The following is a 22,964-nucleotide window of genomic DNA, read 5'->3' on the forward strand; positions in this document are numbered from 1 at the left end:
CTTATTTTTGTCTGATCACACCACTGAATTTTCTTCCACTGTGTTTCAGAGTTGCCTTCTAGCAAACACTCGTCCAGATGTCATGTGAGCTTTTTCAACCACCATAAAGCTGCGACTTGTGAGGCAGCCAGGCCAGAGTTAGGCTGCAGCTGAAGACTATTTTCATTAATGATTAACACAGATTGTTTTTTCCACCAATTGTTTAGTCTATGAAATGTATGAAAATAATGATAGTTGTTATCTTAAACTTTCATGTTTTGACAGGCCAACAGCTGAATGATTCGCAATGATATAAAACAGAGAAAAACAGCAAATCCTCATTTAAGAGAAGCTGCAAGCAGAAACTCTTTGGCATTTTTCTCCTTATTTCTGTACTCTGTAAGATACTCTGTGCTTTTGACGGTTTCTTCTTTCCTTTCCTTGACTAACACTGTTTAGAACTGTGTGTGTGTGATGTAGTTTCTAGCAGGATATTGCAGTTGTTAAACCTTCCAGACACAGGTGTGTAAAACTGAAAATCAAAGGTCACATGACAAAGTCCAGGAGGAGCTACGTACCTCTATGTATGCACTATATAAAACAACATGTGTAAGCATTAATACATTTACTTACAAACACACACTTTAGTTACAGTAATCACTATAAAATACAAGCGGCTCTGAGACTATCAAGCTTGAACCTCTTGAGATCTGAAAGGAGGAGTGAGCAGAAAACATACATGTCAGTTTGATAACTCTGTACAATAAGGGGGTTGGTAAGACTTTCCTCAATAATAAAACCATAATTGTATTTATTACCAATTATAACTGACAAGGATTCATTAGAGATCTGTTTACTTTAAAATCTGCCACACCCTGCAATAAGGCAGCACAGAGATTCTCTCCTACAGCTATCAATCTGTGATGGTCAGTGCAATCATGTGTTTAACAGCTGTTACCTTTAAGTATATCCACGTTCTTGCCACATGCTTCAGTCAGATTGACAATAAACCTTCAACATTCTGACTAAATGTAGATAAATCCTTTAGTATATCATGCTGAAAGGAGTTAAATGCTGCTTTCAGACTGAGGTATACACTCCCCCCGATATATTTAACTCCCTGTGCCAAAAAAAATGACAGCCACGCCCGCTTTCTGTAGCAGCTGGCCAGGTGCGCAGCGGTGTGAACATGAGGAGAAGCTGAGCGCGTGCTGTAGATTCTGAGCTCTACATTCCTCATATTCTTACTTCCCCCCGCTGTCCCGTGTTCGCTGCTAAACTGCGCCGATGGGCTCCGTGTTGGCACTTACAGAGCGGCGGGAGAGGGTGACTGAAACCTGGATGACGACTCTGGGTTTTTTTTTAGTTTAAGCGAGGCTGAAAATAAACCCTGACATTATCTGGTGATCTGATTTAATAGAGCAAACGTGGAAATACTGACTTCATGACGTGTTTGGCTGCTTAGCTGGCAGAATAATTACAATTTAACAACAAACGTGGTTGTGGAAAATACATCATGAATGCTGCTTTATTAAAAGATTGTTTTGCCCAAGGAGATTCTACCTCACCTAAAAAATGCCTGGTGAATGCAGTGAGTGTGTGTGTGTGTGTGTGTGTGTGGCATTTCCAAAGAACGCTTTCAAACTCTGTAGTGCAACACCTCAATGTGGCGCCGCTCTCTTGTCTCTCCTGAGAGGCTTCTTACCTGCGCGGTCGGCCTTCAAAGTGTCCCAGACGTTGCAGTTGAAGTCGTCATAGCCGGCCAGCAGTAGGCGGCCGCTCTTGGAGAATGCCACGGAGGTGATGCCGCAGATGATGTTGTCGTGTGAGTAAACCATCAGCTCCTGGTCGGCGCGCAGGTCGAACAGCCGGCAGGTGGCATCGTCTGAGCCCGTGGCAAATGCGTTGCCGTTGGGGAAGAACTGAAACGGGAAGGGTAACGGAAGCATTGTCAGTGTTCTAGTTCATATGATTTATTTAGTCATTGTGATTAAATATGTTATTGTCCTAAAATGAAGTAACTAGCCACACCCTTTTTTTATACATACCCTCTACTACTCTCTGTAAGAGTAGAAGTCTATGGACTTCTATATCAGTAACAATGATCTATTAGCATCACTATGACCATAATGCTGCAGCAGGAAGTTGTAAAACTTCCATTCAAACGCATTAAAAGGACTTTAAGTGTCAGTTTGGTAGAAACAGTATTAACAGCTTTGAAAAGAGAAACAGCTGCGTCTTTGTGATGCTTTGCAATTAGCTTATAATTATTACTTGGAGTCTGACAGTTTTGGGACATGATAGTCTGATATGATTTGTATATGTAACGTGTAGGAAGGAGAGAGAGTTTGTGTGTGTGTGTGTGTGTGTCTGTCGTCTTACGCAGATGGCGTTGATGTCCGACTCATGGCCGGTGAAAGTCTGTCGGCACATTCCTTCTCTGATGTCCCAGAGCTTGGCCGAGGCATCGCAGGCTCCGGACACAAACAGCCTGGTGTCGGGTGCCAGAGAGAGACTCATGACATCACCGGTGTGGCCGGCGAATGTAGTTGTCTGCTGACCGGTTTCGATGTCCCACAGAGCGCTGCGGAAAAAAAAAGAAAAGCAAAGGCGTCAGGATTACATTTGACAGAAACATTTTACAACACCGTCTCATTCAAGAAGGAGGCTGACTGGTGACCAAGGAGACGAGCCATTTAGATTTAATGAATTAATAATTAACTTTGCGACATGACAGGTGTGGTATTTTGTTCAAACTTCATGCGTCATCACACAGAGACAAACGTAGCGCTGAACTTTTAGTCAACCCTGCTTGGGTGAAGTGAAATAACTCCATGGTTGGTTTATTTTAAAAGCTCTGTGCTTGTGGATAACGATGAGTTTCAGCGGTAGCGTTGCAGCAAAGAGAAAACACCAACAACACCACAGCAAGAACACGTGGTGTAACTTTTATTTTTCAAATAATATTGAGTCTGTGATGCTGAACAGTAGATTACACATTCATCTCATTATTCTCATACACACAGATGACAATGTCATATTAATGCAGTCAACTTTTTTTAAAAGAAAGCTGCCATCTTTCATACACTTTCCTCTGCTTTGAATGAGGATTTGAGTGAAAGATTTGATACCACACAGTGAACTGGAGGAAGAGCCTGAAACCAGCGCCCCCTTTTCTAGGATTCTGAGTCAAGAATCAGTTTTCAATCAAGAACTGATTCTGAATCAAATTCTGTCACTAAGAATCAACTGTGTGTTGATTCCCAAAGAGTTCAAACCCTGCTCCCTAATTATAGTAGACAGCGTCAGATAGAGAAGCTGATATGGCTCATTGACAAGGAGAGAAACCTAAAGGAGATGGACTTAATAATAGAAACATCTTCTAACTAATATATTTGATGTGTATAATGTAAAATAGTTTTATCTAATCATATCTGAGAGTTGTTAATCCAACTCTATAGTCATTTTTGAAGCTGTACTTTGTGGTGGTGGTGTATTTGAGTGCATGAGTGCAGTATCACAACTCACCAGCTGGTGTCTCCAGAGCTGGTGACAATCTGGCTGTCATCCAGGAAGCGACAGCAGGACAGGTAACCTGACAAGAATCAAACACACTGATTGAATAACTAATTTACACAGGATTTCTTTTTATTAAGCGTTAAGAAGAAGAAGAAAAAGAAGAGGTTTCATTTCCTGACTGTCTGCACAGAGGGTGAAATTCTATTACCAATCGTCACACAGCGCTGTGTGTGTGTGTGTGTGCTGGATGTGGCTACATGGAGATGAATTGACTAATTCACTACCAGATAGAGAAAAAAAAGAAGCTTGAGGGCATCTCCTGGTTCATGATTTGCTCCCATAATTCATCTTTTACTAGCTGGTAGAGTGTGCGTACCCCTCCCTATAGCGAGGGAACTAGAACTAAAATGCTGACACACTTCCTGCATCATGTGACACTGATCAGATGAATGCTCCTTGCCTACGAGCTCGACACTTTCATGCGTCTGGGCTTTGGATGTAGCTCGACCAGCTCTACTTTTTTTTTTTTTTAAACAGAGACAGGCACGTCATGTGACTGGTGACGCTCGGGTAGGAAAATGATTTAGCTTCCACCAGTTTACATACATCTTTAACAAAAACAGAGCCGGTGACAAGAGTGGCTTACATCTGACTAGTTGTCTGTAGAAGGACTTCAAACTTCAAATTCACTCATCAGTATGAGTGTCCCATCTTCACTACCCAAATACTTCTTAAATTCACCCAGTTTTCCAAAGTAACTGTGATGGCTGTGATCTCTTCTCCACCCAAAGGGAAGTGACTAACTGAAACTTAAAGTGTTACACTATCCCCAAAACTGCAACAAATGAGACCCTTGTCATGACAACGTGACAAATGAATGATAACATTTTTTCACCTCTCTTGTTATTCAGGTATCCTTCTGTGGGCACACTGGAATGCTGTGTATTTTACATTTCCCTGTTCCTTTACACTGCTATCTGACAAGGTAAGGTGCAGATCTTAGAGATCATTTCACATGAACTCACTTGAGTCCAAAATTTTGATTTTGAGTCCCTTTACAGTTGTACGTAGGGTTCTGTTAAACATTTAAATCATTTGGAAATATGTGAAGGGGCTGTTGAATGAAAATGAGAGAGCGTTCCAGAGAATTCAGTATTCCAGAGCTTGTTTTGTTGTTACATGACAGCCCTCTTCTCTCGCTTGTAATACCTGAAACTTGACTACGCAAGCAAACATTTTGCGGTTAGCCACAACTAGTGAGATTATTTTTGCTTCATGCTAAATGCATCCTTATGAACTTTCCTGTGTCTATTTATTGTCATTTCCACAAATAAATAAGAGGTCAGCACTGAAGCATAAATTAAACAAAATTTGAGAGCGTGGGTTTCAAAAGCAACTAAAAATCAGAAAAAGTGGGTGAAAACTAGTGGATGTGTCCGGCCTACCTGTGTGTCCAGCCAGCTCACGGCTGACACGCACGTTTCCCTCACGGGTCTTCAGGTTGTAGATGGAGCAGATGTTGTCCAGGCCTCCGCAGGCGACGTAGTTCCCAGAAGGGGCATAGGCGCACGTCATCACCCAGGAGGAGCGCAATGGGATGGCGTGGACCTGGAAGAGAGGAGGAAGATTTCATATTAGATAGTATGCAGTGACAGATGGGAGGGAGAGAGAGAGAGCGAGAGCGAAAAAGAGAGAGGAGAGGGCGTGTGACAAAGTCTGTCCACAATATTAACTTAACCTTTCAAGGGCACAATACCTGCTATAAATAGCATTACTTGGCACCTCAGACACTTGAATTGTTTTATAATGAAGTCGGCACTTAGTTGGTCTACACCGAGCCAGCTGCCAGAATTTTGGGCGTGATAATTAATGCTGAGTCAAGCGTTGATGAACAGGTAAAAGTTTGTGATAAAAAAACTACCATACACATTTCTTCATGCCAGTGGTGACTCAGTATTCTGACATAAATCAAGGCAAAATACTGATGTGAAGACACTGACAGTCTGATGTAAGTGTGGTTAGGTCGACTTTAGACAATATAGTATTAGTATTAACCACATAAGCCAAACATGTTTTAAACACACTTAAATTAGACAAGTTGACCAACTAAATTATATATATTTGGCTGTGTTCTCTCACCTCTTTATTTGACCTGATTTACAGGCTGACATTTGCTTTTACTCCTCTCTAATGCTGGATCCATATAGTATGATATTGAAATGTAAAATCCAATTTAAAAAAAGCAGCAAACGACAAGTGACTATTTGCAAATTCAGTATCTTCACACGTAAAAAGTCTCTACCTGAACATATCACGACATACATACAGATTCATACGACCGACACGGTATAATCACACAAGAATTATAACCCCTTGGAATTTGCTCAGGTTTTTTTTGGAATATATGTGTTTTTCATTACCTTGTTTGTGGTGTAGCTGTCCCAAATAATGAGTTTGCCGTCCTGGGAGGCGCTGACCAAAAGCCTGATGAAAAAAAAAGAGGACAAAAGAAATTTAAAATGACCTGTGTACATGCAGCTGGTGTTTGGTTAATGCTCATTTTGGGTATTTGTACTTTATTACACAGACCAAATGGCGTGCAGTGTACAACTATAACCGTTTGTCTAGCAGTAATATGAGGTCAGGTGATCAGTTTGCTGTCTTTATATATGGGTGGAGCAGCAGGGGGCTTGTTGAAGATATATCATGGAAGCTGAACGTGGTGATGTGCAGACTCAACTTCAACCTTTACCCAACCAGCATGTTGTGTGGAGTTTAAACAGTCAAATCATAATAGGTAATGAATTTCAAAGCTTTTAAAACAGTACCTATATACAAGATTAATGCGTTTTAAAGCTGCTGGCATATCAACATCACAGTCTTCATCAGAATGGACAGAACACATCCTAAAAAAAGGACTGACCCAGAGAGCTCAGACATACCGAATAATTCCTGTTTACCTCTCATAATATTAGGTCTTTTCAAGGTCATTTATTCACTTTAAATATTTTTTAATATCGCCTCTAAAGCTTGAAGTCTCAGTTACAGTTACTCTAATAGACCCTGTTTTTTTTTCACACTAGAGACAGCTCTCAGGTGCCTCTGTGGCTGTGCTGTGCTATCTGGGTGAACCCGACAAGAGTAACCACAGTGACGCTCCCAATGCACATAGGAACAGGAAAAGGAGTGAACACACCAAGGCCTACTGAGAGCGTATAAATCTTAACTACCAGGCTGGCAGGAACGCGCTCATATGTGCACACTCCAGTGAGATAAAGCCAGAGACGGAATGATGTGTGTTGAGGCTGACAGAAAATGAAGAATCAGCTTATCAACCTCAAAATTAACACATTAAACTCAAATAATAAAAGCCCGGGATGATGCCAGAAAGCAGATCAGACGCTGCATTTACTTCCGGTGCAATGTGAGCAAGAGAGAGTGAGCGTGAGTGTGTGTCAGTTAGGAGATGATGATGATGATGATGCAATGCTTTGGAGGTGCTTACTTTTAGCTCTGACAGGAACAAGGTTTGGTTACAGGCACCCCGTGTATTGAAAGATGAACAGATCACATTGTGTCTATTGTATTAATTGCTCGTAATTTACCGTTTACCCTCAAATCATTTAAAAAAAAAACCTGGTTTATAACTTACGAAACGAAAATGTCTATGTATGAAATGTATTGCAGACTTTTTTGAAGACTTGGAAGGAGAACAATGTATAGAATTTCCGCAAAAAAACAAATGCACATTAGGGCTGAGCTTTGTGTTTGAAACCAATTTGACAATATTAACAGGGATATTTTTTCTCCATATAAAAATCACGTTAAATCACATCAGGTAATCAACAGCAGAGACGTAATATGCTTTACGTCAGATAAAATTGTTTGTGTTTTAATTCAAATTTTTTATTTTAATTTAAATTTGCTTCAAGTTGTTCATTATGACGACACTGTGTAAAACAATGAGAGCAGGTTACAGTTCATTCTCCTCATTAAGACACACTGGCTCAGAAGCTCTGTATCTGTACTGTGTATCAACCTTTCATCCACTTTAACAGTCCATTAAATTTATAAACTCCAAGTCACCAAATTGAAAATCTGCTTCTCTCCTTCATGTTGGCCGTCGTGGCTCTGCACTAAAAACATTATCTTCCAGATTCCAGCAACTATAAGAAATAAGAGAGGAAGCTCCTGTCTTTAGTTGACAAACATCTGTACTGTTACTGTACTTCTTTAATCCTGTTACCTCTGTGAGAGCAGGTTGTCTGTGGAAAGCCAATCGAAACATTACCAGAAAAAGAAAAGAAAGAGCTGGACTGAGTCGAGCTGAAGGCCAAACCATATTTAAATATGTGAAATCTGTGGGCGGATATTTCTGATGTAACAAGGCGTCACCTCAAAATTGAACATCCACCATTATTAAAAATAAGACATTTTATGACATTCTGAAAATCTGATATAAAACTTTTTAAAGATTTGCGTGAATCTTGTATCAGAAACCAAACGCAGCTCTTAGGTCAGCTGTGGTTATGAGGAAATCTTTTCATGTGGGACATGAGTTATGACTCACTGATTTCAGGAGGATTGAACCATATCTAGATCTTTGCTCAAACTCCCTTTTTTACGTCAATACAATATACTACTGTAGAAAGATTTTAGTTTCCTATGTGAAAACAATGTTTGGTGGAGATTCCACATTTCTCACCTGCATTGAAACAAACTAGCCCCTCCCTCTATAGATCGAGGCTGAATCTCTCAATGCAAACCTTCTCGTCTATCATTTGTAAAAGGTGCTGACATCAAAGTTGTCTGCAGTCGGGTTGTCATACCAACAAAATGATCAGCGGTACAATGTGACATATAGTTACCATAATGACAGGGGCAAACCCAGCTTAAAGTTTCTGTTTTACTTTGCTTACATTTTGGCTTATATTTTTTTTAAAGTTTAAGTTTAATTCTTTAATTAAGTTTTGTGTCTTACAGGGCATTGAAAGTTTTATGGAAATATTTGTGTGGTTCATAGAGTACTACACCCTCAACATTTGACTCCACATATCATTGGCTACTAAGGGGAAGTGGAACTAATTGAGAGGCTTCTTTCTGAAACTGTTGGAAACCCACCGGAGTCTGAATTAAAGCAGAGTCTCCGTGAGGCTAAAAATAACAGACTTAGCCTAGACTCTGGGTCAAAACATTTTCATGTGACCTTCTTTCTGGGTGGCTAAATCTCAGCAGGTAGTCTAAAAAAAAAATACCCTGACTCCTCCGGGAAGTGAAACATTAACAGATGAAACAAACAAACAGGAAGGAGCTGACGGTGGGTAAACACAGCAGCCAACCTTCTTTTTTTTTTTTTTTTTCACTTGGGCGTTTTGAACAGGGGAGGATGGTGAGGTGACATAGCAGTTTGCCATGCTTGTCTCTGTGGGACTGACGCACGCCAGCGCCACAGTGATTAACTTGTTGGTTGCTGAGGTGAGAGGTGTGTACGGCTCTAGAGGGGGGGGGCGGGGGGGAGAAAAAAAAGAGTGAGGAGTGTTGCTTCATCTGCCTGGGCTATCTAGCTTCAACACAGCTCCAACAAAAGGCTGACTCCATTTTGAGTATTTTCCCTACCCACATACCCAACCCCCAATGCACACAAACACAGCGTGCGCACGGACTCACAACACAGCAGACGGAGTGATGCATGGCCGATATGCATTCAACAAAACGTGCATTAACTATTGTGCACAAATACCCTACTGCTGAACTGTTAGAACAGTGAATATATGTTAATATGTGTGTCTCTTTGGACTGATATGTAGAAAAAAAACCCTATTGTGTGGAATGTGATGGTTTTACGAGGACCCTCGGGAGGAGTAACCGGCACAAAGACTGTCAAGTAGACTTTTATATCCATTTCCTGCATTTAGGCAAAGAGGGGGAGGGGTGGAGGACAAGGAGGAGGAGGAGGGGTGGCTGGGCTAATGGGATGAAATATTTAGTTAATGCACAGAATGGAGTTGAATGAGATTACCTCGAGTCAGTGCCCCAGTGCATGGCATAGATTTTAGCCAGATGACCCCTCAGTGTCCGTCTAGTACGCATCTGAATTCGGCCAACGGGGTCGATGTTAGCTGTGATCTAAACAGAATTAAGATGAGAGAGAAATATAAATACATTTTAAAAATCACTCTGTTCAACATTTAAAGGCACAGATTTGACTAAAAAGAATCATGTGCTCAGTGTCTACCCGCAGCCAAACATAGAAGCTGATAGCATACTCTACAATACACATTCTATTGCAGTTTATGATTAGAAATAATAGTGAGTGAGGATGATGGCATGGACACATTTCTTACCTGAGACAGGGTAGCATCCGCACACGCTTTCCTGGCATCCTGAAACACACAAAACCCAGTCAAATCTATTTCAGCCCACAATGAATTAGTGGATCAATTAGATCTAGGTAGGAAACCTAAATACATTCAGTACCAATCTATCTGTATTTATAGCAAAGTATCAAACTGTGCTGAAAAGGTTTGCATATGTATATCGTAATTAATATAATGATAAATGTAACTTGTCTCTGTCACAAATGGACATATAGGACTTAAACAGCCAATAGATTTGCATTATATTTACTGATGACACTGTATGTGTGATGTCAGCTCAACTGCGGCGTGGCAATAATGGCGGCCATTTTAATATTAACAATTAAAGCCCTTGGACCAAACAGACCAAACAATTAAAAACAAAGAGGGTGACTAAACTCTGCAATCTTTACATCATAACAACTAATGTGACTTCCCATTTGGTTGCCCCTTACTGCTATGATGCCAACGGGAAGCCTTTAACAGACAGCTTTAGCTTAATGTCACAGCAATCATCTGTGAAATGTCGTAAAGTGCCACATGATGGAATATTGTCATAGCACTGCTGGCTTTGGTGGCTGATTTACTTAAGTTTGTGATTTATACATTGTAGGCAAGGGTCTTGCTAAATGTGATCATTTCAGATGGCATATTATTAACATACCGTCATGGGGCTATGACAGCTGTAAAAGCTTTTTCCATCATCAAGTATAGAAAAACATTTTTACTCAACACACAACACTATAAAAAATGGCTGCATTCGTGCTTATACATAGATATATATTATCAACATTAATTGATAAGCATCAGAGGCTCATCAATTAAAAGTTTCTTCAACCCTGGCCCCACCCAGCTTTAAATATCAGTCTCTGGAGCACAAAAACTTAATTGACAAAATGTCTATCTGGATTTTTAACCAAAACCCAGTCAGGACAGTGAAGGACTTACTCTGATCTGGTTCTTGAGCTGCTCAGCCTCCTGGCGTAGCTGATCCAGTTCACTCATTTTCCTCTGCTAATGGTGTGCTTCGCTCCGCCGCCTAGACTCTTGCTGATCTGGAGGAGACAAGACATGAGAGGCTCGACATAAATATACAATCCTGTTCATTTCATTCTGGTATCCACAATATGAACAACGAAAATCACTTGTATGGTTTTATATTGCAGTTAGAATGCTGATCGCACCAAATGACATGTAAGATCTTGGCCACAGGTTAAAAGACAGGTGTTTTGTCTTCATTATGAATTTATGGACATGGATCCTTCATCTAAATACAACTGAGGATCACATTGTGTGTGTCTTAAATCCAATCTGTGAGGCCCAGACAAAGTCGCAGGGAATCACAACCGCCCGACACTTTCTAGACGGCTCAAGACTTGTCCTTGCCAGCTTGAAACTGTTACCTAGCAACAGGCACTCGGCAGCTACTCTAGGCTTAAGATAACAATTTGGAGGATGATGTTGAATTTGTTCTCTTTCCTCCCAAACAATAGCAAACCCCTGGGCAAACATCTGGCCACAATGAACAGCTGATAGCCATTCCTCAACAGCAGAGTCAAAAATATATTTAAAAAAAAGAAAAAAAAAGAAAAAGGTTACAACAATCCACTCAGCCAAAAAGGGACCGAAACGTACCCCCTGCTGACTGTCAAAATGAAGTAAGGATTAAGAGTCCAGATATCAAGAAAGCAGAGGGACAGACCGAGAGACCAGCTTGGTTTTGTTGCACTACTGGAACCCCGAGGTGCTCGGTTGATGGGCAGGGTCTGATGAAGCTGTCATTGCTCTGGCCTCTGGACTCTAAACTCTCCTCCAATGTCATCCCTGTAATCCTGGGACACAGTTGATTCAGCTCCTCCAGCCAAATCCGGTTAAGACAAAACCTGCTGATGATCCTAAAAGCAGTGGCTATCCCGCTGACCCCAATCCTCTGGTCGACGCTCTTAAACCGACACTTTCACTCTCCGTAGAAAGAAGAAACTCATTTGAAAAAGAAAAGAAAATACCGTCGTAACAATGACGAACTCGGCTTTACAGGCCTGGTTGAATGTTGGAGACACTGTAGAGGTATAATCATTACTACTCACTACTTAAAATGCCAGTGCAAGTCACAAAAAAATCTGCAGATAATTCTCTGAAACCATTAACTCCAGGCTCATTTACAATTTCAGCGACCACGTCCAGCAAACAAAATTAAAGAATTGTCCTCCTTTGATGTTTTCTCCTTTCACTCATTCCAAGGACTAATTACCCCGAACACTTTTATAAAACTATATTTTTTTGTAGACAATATTCGATGTCCCAACACTGTTCATCTGTCCAACATAGAATAACTACCATTAGTACTGCAAACACGGCTTACCTCCCTGTTTCTCTGGGTTTCGGTATAGGTCCTTTGTCCAGGGAAGTGTTGAGACCTTCTGAATGAACACCTTATCCTTCAAGCGCCTGACATCTCAGTAGCTACCTGTCCCCTGATTGGCCAGTGCTGCTAAATGGGTCTGCATGTATGCAAGGCGCCTTAACCCCTTAATCTTGGCGATAAAAACATCTCATGGTAATATCACGGGCTAATTCTCGTCTTCCCTGGGTATATCCCTGGCTAAGAGGTAACCCACCGGTGGCCTTTTCCACTAAATCTCTGCGGGTCAACAGACTTTGTGACCTTAAAAACCAAACTGGAAAGTCACATTCGAAAAAGGTTTATTAGACCAAGGGTATGTTGAACAACCTCAACAACCGCATGTCTTCTGCTGACTAATGTGTCCTTCATTGTACAGATAACTGCAAAAGAAAGTTACCCTTCTCCCTTTTATGCCTTTTTAATTATTTCAATGATACCGAAAGGCACAATTTCAAGTTGCTTCACCATAAAGACGGAACTACCCAGGTGAGAAGTGGTATACCTTTATTTGCCACTTGACATCAAGGTATTGCTGTTGATTTTTTGTCCTATAAAACCAAATTAACTTCCCTATACTGTCAGTTGTAAAGTGTTGCTTGGTTAACTCCTGGTTAGCTGTAATCTACCTTTCATTAGTCTGACTACTATCTTTACCATCTCTACCTGATAAGTTTGCCCCACTTTACAGCGAAACAATACAACATTTCACAGGTCCTGCTCCCCAAAACCTCCTTGCTCTCAAGGTGGTGCTTTCTAACTATGGGGGTGGAGTCTCTGCAGTGCCGACTGCTCACACAAGTCTCGTAGCTGCTTCAAACATATAAATGTCATTCATTCTGTCTACAAGTAAGTACAGTTTGTTCCAGCTTTAAATGACAATGTGACAGAGGACAACTGGTATATCTTCTTTTAGGCCTTGTTAGCCCATTACTAAGTGTGCGCCAGTAAGTTGTCTGAGTGTTTAAGTAATCGTGGTGAAATTTGTTAAGTCTGGTAATATCATATGACCATGAGTTATTTGGTTTAGGTGCAATTAGTCGCTAGTATATATCATGAAATATAAATAAATAAAAAGGAGTGGACTACATGATGTGAAAAAAGGATGGCAATTTGCTATTGCGCCTGTACAAATGACAAAAAGACTTGAACACGCTTGAAACTTATTTTTAGGTTTTGTCAGCAGTTCATTTTTAGATGAGTAAACAAATAAAGAGAATTGATCAAGGTGGACAAATCCTTTTCCATTGTGATCACTGTACTTCATTAGATTGCATTAATCTGAAGCCTCTGCAATCGAAAACTACCAGGAGACTACATTTGGCACTGACATCAGCAGAGGCTTGATATCTTTACTGTTAATGCTGTGCCAGGCCTGTACTACAGCCATCTTCATTTTCTTCTCATTTTAGGCTTTTTTTTGTCCTCACTTTTGGCTTGTGAGTCAAACACATGCTCATTTAGACGGAGGTCAGGTGATCGACATAGCTCGTCAGGAAAATTCCAGCATTTGGCCTTTTCTCAAAAAAAAAAAAAAAAAAAAAAAAAAATACTAAAATCGATCACCAACTACTTCATATGAACGAATTACAAATCTTTATGTTGTACTTATTGGCCTGAATAGTCAAAAATAGCCAGGCCTCTGAAATGCAAAAATGCCAAGACCAGATCAATTGCATCTTGATGAAAATTAGACTTTCTATTGACCAAAGAATGAAATGAGGCAAGTGCTCTTTTGCTGGTGATTAATATTAGTATTGAAGGTGTGATTCAGAGGACTTTTTCCCTTGTGCTGGTGGTGGGAGTGTTGAAACCGCTGGCAGCCCAACAGATAGAGCCTCGACTTCGCTGCCTTCTCTTTCTGCCAGCTATTTTTAGCGAGGTGGTGGGGGAGGAGGAGAAAAAGGAGGAGGGAAGCAGACTTCACATTTTCCAGCCACTCCTATCAGCTCCGACATCTCGAGCACAACACAGTGACAAGGAGAGAGGAAGTGTAATTTGACTCCACACACACACACACACACACACACACACACACAATTGGTATTTCTCCTTCCCTTACGGTAACGAGCATGCATGCATTAATTTTCTCACCATGTAGACTTTACAATGTGAATCTTCTCTAGAAAAAAACATTTTCAGGAGGATTGATGTATAACGCTTTTAGCTTGTATTACATTTAAGACTTATTTAAAAATGTAATTTACAAAAAGATGAAGGTTTGAACACTTCAGAGCTTGAAATGTGTTAATGTGCAGTATAAGAAAAAGGACAATAAAACGTAACACTTCCACCCCCATTACCAAACATATTGTACTGCACTGCACAAATAATCTAAAGTAGACATCTAATAACTACACTGTGGATGCTTTTTAATAGCCAACATTTGAATATTATAGCTTATAGGTATTATATAGACTTGATGAATAACTTAATGCTACATAAAATATAATAGTACAATTTCCAACAATTTCTTAGCAGATATTACATATTTCTTACATATAAGTAGTAGGCGTGAATGTATATAATGTATCCACACTAGATTTTTGGGGTTGACGAGAGGCTCCACCCTCATGACGATAAGGAGTGCGGTAGGCAGTGAGATGTTCTGGTGCGCAAGAGGATAGAGGCAAGAGAGGCAAGCTGGAGGACAGAGCCAGATTAAACTAATGAGAGTGAACAAGCAGAGGACAATTGGGAGGGGAGCTGCTAATTAACCCCTTGGTGAAGGGGAGCGAGGCTGGCTAAGCTTCCCGGCATTAAAGACTGTGCAGAGGAGGCCAACGCTTTACCGTGGCCTTCCCAAAAAAAGGGAGGAAAAAAGTAGCTTATTTCATCTGGTTTTCAGCCAAATGCTTCCTGTGTCTCTGTATTGTACATGTTGCATGTAAGGGGGGGGGGGGGGTCGGCACAGGAAAAGCTACACATCATATCATCCAGTACAATGAGCCTTGCTGAAATTGGACCAGCTTTGATGCCGTCTTGAAATTACACACCGACATTGTTGTGTCTACTTGTCATTTACATTCTGTAAGCACAGTCGACAAAAAAAAATGCTATGCCAATATTTTCATGATTATGAAATATCTTATATCCGACATATCTGACATGACTGACAGTGGCCTAAATACTGATGAGTGGTTTAGTCAGTTTGCTGCAAGTTCTTAAAAAATGTGTTTACATTTGTCTCATAATCACAAGCACATGTTGGAAGTTTAATATTTGCCCAAACTGGAAGGAGCTTCTTCATGTCTTCAGGTCGCAGTGGTGAATGAACACCAGAACAGAAGACAACCCCTCCCTGTGGCAACACTGTGTGAGTGTCAGAGGACTGTGATAGACATTTCTACTAGACATTTCAAACCTTTGTTTGCTCTGGTTAATTGATAGGAATGCAGCACAAAAAAGTATGGTAACAAGGAGTTTCACCTGTTGATTAGAACATCTCCACTGATAAAAAAAAGGAACTATAGACAGATGACATGAATCACATTTCATATATTGTGAGACATAAGACACAATTCCATGTGTTAAGCACAATACAGTGTTGGAAAGGTGGGCTAGAGATGGTGGGCTTAATAATTTACGCCCTCCTGCTTGGATACCAGCTGCCCCACCCCTCGCCTTCATGAGAGCTGCGCCCCGTCTCAGCAGACTCTTCTCTGCTGGATCTTATATTCTCGAGCTTCAGAGTGCCATTTTAGTTGTGACTGATTCACCGCTCCTAGAAACGTTCAGTCTCGGGTACAGCAGGATACGGATGGGGCTGGTCTTTGTTCCAAGTCGGTTAGTAGCAGGCTGTTACGGCGCCTCTGCTACTGATCATATGTGTCAGCGTGCTGCCTCCACCTTGGTACAAATGCAGAGCCTCTCTAGGCAGGCGTTTCCTTTTTATGGGTGTTTCCCTCGTCTCTCTCTCTTCCCTTTGTCAAAACATTCAGCGGATGTGGCGACAGCGCGCGCACACACACTTTACAAATACATCGACTCTGTGGTTTCTGCTACTACCATTGCAGTTGCCAGTGTCCATCCAGCCTTTGAACCAATGTGCAATTATCCGCATTACAATAACAGGTTACACAGGACATCCTGTAAGAAGTGTGGACAAATCTCGTTTCTACGCGATGAGGATGGTTCTACATCAATACAGTGACACAACAGAATCGGGAGTTTGGAAATTTAATAAAACATTTTTTTTTTACAAAACAGACCCTACCATTAATTTCTAATTAACAGATTTTGGCTTCGGCTGGACAATAAAGTTGTACAGTTACCTTCAAGAAGTAATGTTGCTCTCTTGCATTTAATTGTGGGCGAACATTATGCCAACATTACTTTTATATGTTCGGAGAAATGGTGGAAGACATTAGCAGCTAATAATAAAAAATGCAACTAGCATTTCTAAAAGACCAAATCTGGGCACATTTCGGGTTTCATAAACTAAACTGGACAAGACGCACAATGTGTGTAAGATCTGCCTCATAAAAATTAAATACTTCGGTGATACGATGAATTTGAGGAGCCACGTTAACCGATTTCACCCTGAGCTAACGTCTGCAACCAAAAAGCATCCACGAGCTCAGTTAATTTACGAAGAATTGAGGAGAAAGAGAAAGAGGAAAAAGTAGCCAAGTGCAGTAATGTAGAACAATTGAGGACGCGATACATTCACATGCATCGAGGATCATTTGAACCGTTGACAGGTGAAGATTCATACCTCTAAACATCCTGACAGACGTAGGAATGAAAACGTGATGGAGAGAGAGCTAGATCAGTAAGGGGTGCTGGGTGTAGTGCCGCACCACCACAGTATAGACTGGCGCACAGAATTAGGTCAGTCTGACATAGATTTGGTCGCCCCCATGCTGGTAAACAAATAAACAAGACTGACTGAATGCAAGAAGCCGGGCACAGACGAGTCGGAGTAAAGTAAAAAGTAAAGACGCCGCCTTAAATACATGAGGATAGTCTGTGTGAATGTGGAAGTTATACAACATTAACGTATGCTTCTGTTCGACCTCAGGACCAGCAGTAATTATTGCTATCTTATAATTAAAATGATCAAACACCACGATTTCCTGCATTATAATGAGAGGATGTGCAACGTTTAACAAAATTAACACATTTTGTAATCTCAGTTAGGAAACATAACGCTTGTACAAAGCTAGCACGGAATCAGACGAATGGCGGCTCAACATAATTGTTAATGTTGGTTTGTTAATAATGTCGATTTTTGGAGCAAACTGATTCATGCCCTTTGTCAGGCTTTTACTTGTATTAAATTCTTTTATCAGTGTGTTGGTGTCATTTATATGGTCTTTTTCTGTGTGTAGTCTGCTTTCTTGAGCTCTACAACCTGGTGAATTTGTCTTTTACAGTTTCTGAATGTAATGTAAAGAATGGGAGTAATGATTATATCTATGCTGTTACTTTAAACCCAGGCCATATATAAATATCTACTTTATCTCACAATAAGTATTTGCGTACATGACATTTTTCCCCCTAAATCTGTGTTCATTGCAGATCCTGAAGTAAGGAGATTATGTGACATCATCTGCACATACAGAGGTGTTGAACGCACACATGCACACACACAACTTCATATATTGGCAGCGGTCTGCTGTGCCTCGCTGCCTGGGTTTATTTAGAGGTAAACATCACACGTGGTTTGAAAATGCAGGTTGTGTCTAAGTGTACGGTTGTAAGCCGTGACACAAGTGCGACTACAAATCTGACAGTAGGAACAAATCTGCAAGGAATCTCACCTCTGAGCTGATGATGTGAATATGCACCTCACAGACAAAATGACAGTTGTTGTTTTTTTTTCAAAAAAAGCTCTGTGCAGACTATTATGTGCCGTTTTTAAATGTCAATTTATATTTACATGATCAAACACAAGTGAACCTCGGTCACAGCCAGAATGGCGACATAGCAGATGGCTCTAAAACCTCTATTCCTGGTTTACAATGAGACTGCACTCTCAGTTCTTGATGCAACTGGGATGGCTTTTAGAAAAGCACTTTGTCTGGAGAGAAGCCACCTCGTTTCTTCTTCTTCTCCTCCTCCTCCCCACCCATCCATCCATCCACTGAAAGAAAAATCTCTGCAATATTTAAGAGTGTTCTCCCACATCTGTGCTCTCTCAATTGAGTTGGGTAAATCTCTTATTGTGCTCGACACATCTACTCAAACAAGTACTGACAGTTTAACCACTGACTCGCTCTAACTACTGAACTGGTGAAATTATCATCAGCTAGAGCCACTTCAAATATAACAGCTAGCCGTTTTTACTAATAAGATGCTCTGATCCAAATCAGGCATTTTTGATGGATTGTGGAAGGAGTCTAACACTTGCTGCCACATCACGTTAAAACATTGCTTTACTAATTTATTGCAGATCTATTATAGGCTAGATGTGCACTATTCAGCTATCAGAAAATATTTGTTATTGGCAAATACTCGATATTGAAGGGAAGTATGTGAGTGTTAGTTTGGTCCCCCACCCTCCGGTGTGTGGGTGAGGGGTCTGTCTAAGTGCTGTGGGGAAGTGATGCATGGTAAATGTAGCTGAAACACAACCAGGTCACAAAGACGGCTGGAACAAGGGGGCTGATGATGCAGTAAGAGAAGACAGAAGGGGATTGCTCCTGGACATTTCTTAAAAGCCTCATCCAATCTCACTCACTTTGTCATTCTCTCCAACACACACACACACACACACACACACACACACACACACACACACACACACACACACACACACACACACACCACTGTGGAGGAGAAAATGAATCTTTACTCTCCCCATCTGGTTAACGTCAGTATGAATGAATACACTGACACTTTTTTAATGCTGGTGTCAAAACATCAGAGTTTAAAAGCCAATACAAAAAACAGGATGTTTTTTGAATATAAAATGTATACCAACCTGCTGCATTTATGTTATATCAGTTAATAGAGCAGAGTGACCTGGCACCTGCTTCCATGGTTGGACGTCTGTTTTTTGTAGGTTTGGCCATGATTAATATCAGTAATAAAAAAATGTAGTCCCTTTCTCCACTTTTTGTGCATTTTCTACTGTACGAAAATATTGCAAAAGTAATTGCTTAAAGAGATTTTGCTGCAATATTTACAGCAACGCTGTTACAAAAGGTAAATCACTATGACTATCATTGTTTGACGTTAAATACAACCTACAATCTGAGCAAAATATGTAGTGAAGTGACAAGAATACTTAAGTGGCTACAGTAGGAGTAACACCACCGTCACCCCTTGTGGCAATGGGGAAAATGGCATGTTTTTTTTGTTGTTTTTAAAAAAAAAAAGTGCAACTACATCTATACAAAGGCAGCAGCAGCAGACCTAGCAATGCACGTTGACTGTATTGGTCACTTCTAATGATTTAACAGGCAACGAGCAAAAGTTGACAAACTGTTATTCCTTTAATCGCTCTCTGAGGAGTAGGTGTATTTCAAATCCATATAGGTCTCAAGAAGAATGGTGGGACTGAAAATGAAACGCCTAGGGCCCCATAACCCATTTTGCTCCATTGAAAGTGGAGCAAAATCCCGGGGCTACGAAATGAGTATGCACAAACTGACACAGTTCTGATCGTGATGTTCTGCTTGGTTTAGGCGCAAAAATCCTCTGAAAACTGCTGTTCTGTTTTGTTTTTCTGTCACACAAGACGCTACCCTTTAACCTTCACCCTGTTAAATCTTGGGTTGAATGTGGTGCCCTCAACTCTGATGGTGACTGAGAGACATTGCACCATATGGATTGGTTTAATTATTTCACAATTCATGACAATTTGGCCGCTGAATCATCCATACAGGACAAGCCAGAAGGATAGATGCATTAACAACATACCTCACATGTACTTGCGTCATGTGCTTTGAATTTATGTGGTACCATATAAACCTATTTATCAGGAGAGGTATAGGGTTGACTTTTTACAGGACACACAATACGGTCCAGTATACGTGACACAAAAATCTTTCCACATCAGCGGATTTGGAGCCAGGGGCAATAAGAGGATGGTGAAACCCTTGCATTTCCTGGACAACAGTCACACTACCTAAGAACTAAAAAAAAACAAAAAACACAACTTACTGTCAATGATGCAATGTAAAATTAGCTAGTTTCAGTTACTGAGAGCATGCTGATCAACACAATGTTAAATCCTCTTTATGGATTTTTAGTTGGTTTAAGGTGAGATGTTGTGGTGACTAACCACCCCAGTTAAGTGAAAATTATTGCGTAAATACGAGTTGTTGTTTGTAGTTGTGTTAACCATGTGATACACTGATGATCCATCCTGGGTGTACCCCATTTAGTGCTCAATGTGAGCTGGGATAAACCCAGGCCCCTAGTGACCCTACACTGGTCAGAACATGGATCAATTAAGGTTTTATGTATTTAAGTCTGTGGATTCTAGTATTAGTGTCTTTTATCTCATGATGCTAGCAGACTATCATGGTTGTATTTGTGTATGTTGCAGTTCGATTTAAAGACAGTGTAAAGAGAATTCAGACATTTTCTTCTAAACACATTAAATAGATCATAAATGTATTTCTAAAAAAGGTGTAAAAAGCATTTCAACCATTTAGATTTAAATTGTGGAGCTAGGCTTCACAAACTGTGTTTCAACATTTCTGTGTTCAGGATTTAGTGGGTGGGTCTGAAAATTGCGGTGCTGATTGGCATAAACCTGCCCCTTCAGCACACACTACTACTACTACTACTACTACTACTACATTCTACAGTTAGCTGCCAAGCTAGCAGCTGAGTTAGCAGCAGAAAGCTCTCAAATGTAGCGTCCATGTTTCGGGTAGAGGTGGTGAATTTGATTGACAGGTGACACATGGTAGGGGGCAGGGTTTCAGCGAACTTGGCGGGCACTCCCACAGCGTTTGGGAGCAGAGAAAGAGGATGATTTTTACACAATTTTGAAGCCTAATTTCATATGTTTGGCGATTTTTTTTAATCATTCAAATTTGGAGTTCCAGTCCTCTGAAAAGAAGACAATGCGGAAGTAACTGCATTCTTTCAAAAGGCCACCAGGGGGCGACCGTTTTGTGTTCAAAAAGACTTCCGGCTCTGTACAAGTCAATGGAGAATTCACCAATTTCTCACTTGATTTCTAACCTCAGTAAACGTTTTCAAAATGTGTTTATGGTCTCAATCGCTAGTTTAAAGCCTTCTTCAATGCAGTATGATGTTCACTTGTGAAATTTTGGCCTCCCTGATTTTATATTTGACGATAAAGCAGGCTACATGGCTACGTCGTGATTGACAGGTTGATTGACCAATGTCCTTGAGATCCAGCCCTCGCAACCAATCGCAGCCTCCCCGCTCCGCCGTTGGCCCCGCCCATTCTTCCGTCCATGACTCCGCCTCATGCCCATATAAGTAGAATCCGTGTTCTTTTTTTTCCCAGCATGCACCTGAAATTTTCACGATGGCGCTGCCTAGATTCGATACTATAGGCTTCCGAGCAGCAGTCCACAAAACAATGGGTGACGTCACGGATGTTACGTCCATTTCTTATATACCGTCTATGTTAACAACACACTTTTCTGTGTTATGTCAAACTCAGAACACATATTTATTCTTACTTATTTATTTAGATACAATAAGCCACTGCTCTAAATTGGCACAAGAGCCAAAAGACTTTGATTACCTATTACTGATTCCTCTTTCACCTTCCTCGTATGTTTCTCTTACTAAATGTATCAACGATGTACATTGTTGTATGTATATCATGCCAACTACCCTTTTTTTTAACTGCAGGTCTATATTCAGCTGTTTTTAAACCCTGCCTGAAACTGGGGCAGGTTATCGAAAATCTATTTAGATGCAAACTAACAGTTTACCAAAAAAAAAGAAAAAGAAAAAACCCTATGCACACTAACATATGATTAACTGAAACCACTGCTTGATGTCTGCTCTATCGTCCAGCTGCTCAATATGTAAAGTATTTGAAGATATTACACTATTGTGACGGAGTTCTTTTGACAGCTGCCCAACAAAAGGCACTGAAATGGATTTTTAAAAAGGTAATATCAGAAAAAGAAGGCATGACTGGGGCATTTCCAATCCTGCTTATTGACTCAGGACATCCCTAACTTATTGATTGTTGGGACAAAATTTTGCATTGATCATCCAATGCTTTAATCTACACATCAACATTGTGACTTTGTTAAATAAACTTTTTAATTTTAATTGTAATTATATGAGTGTTTAAACAGTACTGAAAAATACTATCATGTTCAACATGCACAAAGCACAGCAGCTCCACTAACCTCTGCACTTCAACTGGATTTGGGAAATCATTACTGAAGCTAAATGTGGAATTTGGGTGAACTGTCCCTTTAATTGGGCAGGATTTGGCCTGTGTGTGCTCCGTCAGTGTAGCTGCTTGCTGTGGGTAATGTCTGATGATAGGGGACATAACATCAATGGGACGGACAGTAGAGTTTAATTGATTGATTAGTGAAACATTCCATGATGCTGTGTGCACTGCTGGTACAAACAGCAGACACTGGCTACTGGTGACTCCCATCAGGCAAAGCTAGCTAAATGAAAACATATCTTATAATATACAAATTGTACTGGTGAATGTTCTGTATTACAATTTTCTGACCAACACAACCCAAAAGAGACACACAGAGTCAACAGGTTAACACTGATGTTGGCTCACTTTTTCC

At 40.6% G+C, this 22,964-nt stretch overlaps 1 protein-coding gene across 1 annotated transcript in view; it reads right to left on the reverse strand.

Annotated features, from left to right (window-relative positions):
• LOC128356831 (guanine nucleotide-binding protein G(I)/G(S)/G(T) subunit beta-1-like) overlaps positions 1-22,964 on the reverse strand; it is a 36,958-nt gene that overhangs the window by 3,533 nt on the left and 10,461 nt on the right. The window contains exons 2-9 of the mRNA XM_053316985.1: positions 10,803-10,909; positions 9,843-9,881; positions 9,518-9,624; positions 5,919-5,982; positions 4,944-5,106; positions 3,508-3,574; positions 2,362-2,563; positions 1,685-1,901 (exon numbers count right to left, since the gene is read on the reverse strand). Coding sequence (XP_053172960.1) covers positions 1,685-1,901; positions 2,362-2,563; positions 3,508-3,574; positions 4,944-5,106; positions 5,919-5,982; positions 9,518-9,624; positions 9,843-9,881; positions 10,803-10,859 — 916 coding nt within the window. The 5' untranslated portion in view covers positions 10,860-10,909. The remainder of the gene's footprint in view (positions 1-1,684; positions 1,902-2,361; positions 2,564-3,507; positions 3,575-4,943; positions 5,107-5,918; positions 5,983-9,517; positions 9,625-9,842; positions 9,882-10,802; positions 10,910-22,964) is intronic.

This window comes from Scomber japonicus, chromosome 4, assembly GCF_027409825.1.
Source record: "Scomber japonicus isolate fScoJap1 chromosome 4, fScoJap1.pri, whole genome shotgun sequence".
Taxonomy (NCBI): domain Eukaryota; kingdom Metazoa; phylum Chordata; class Actinopteri; order Scombriformes; family Scombridae; genus Scomber; species Scomber japonicus.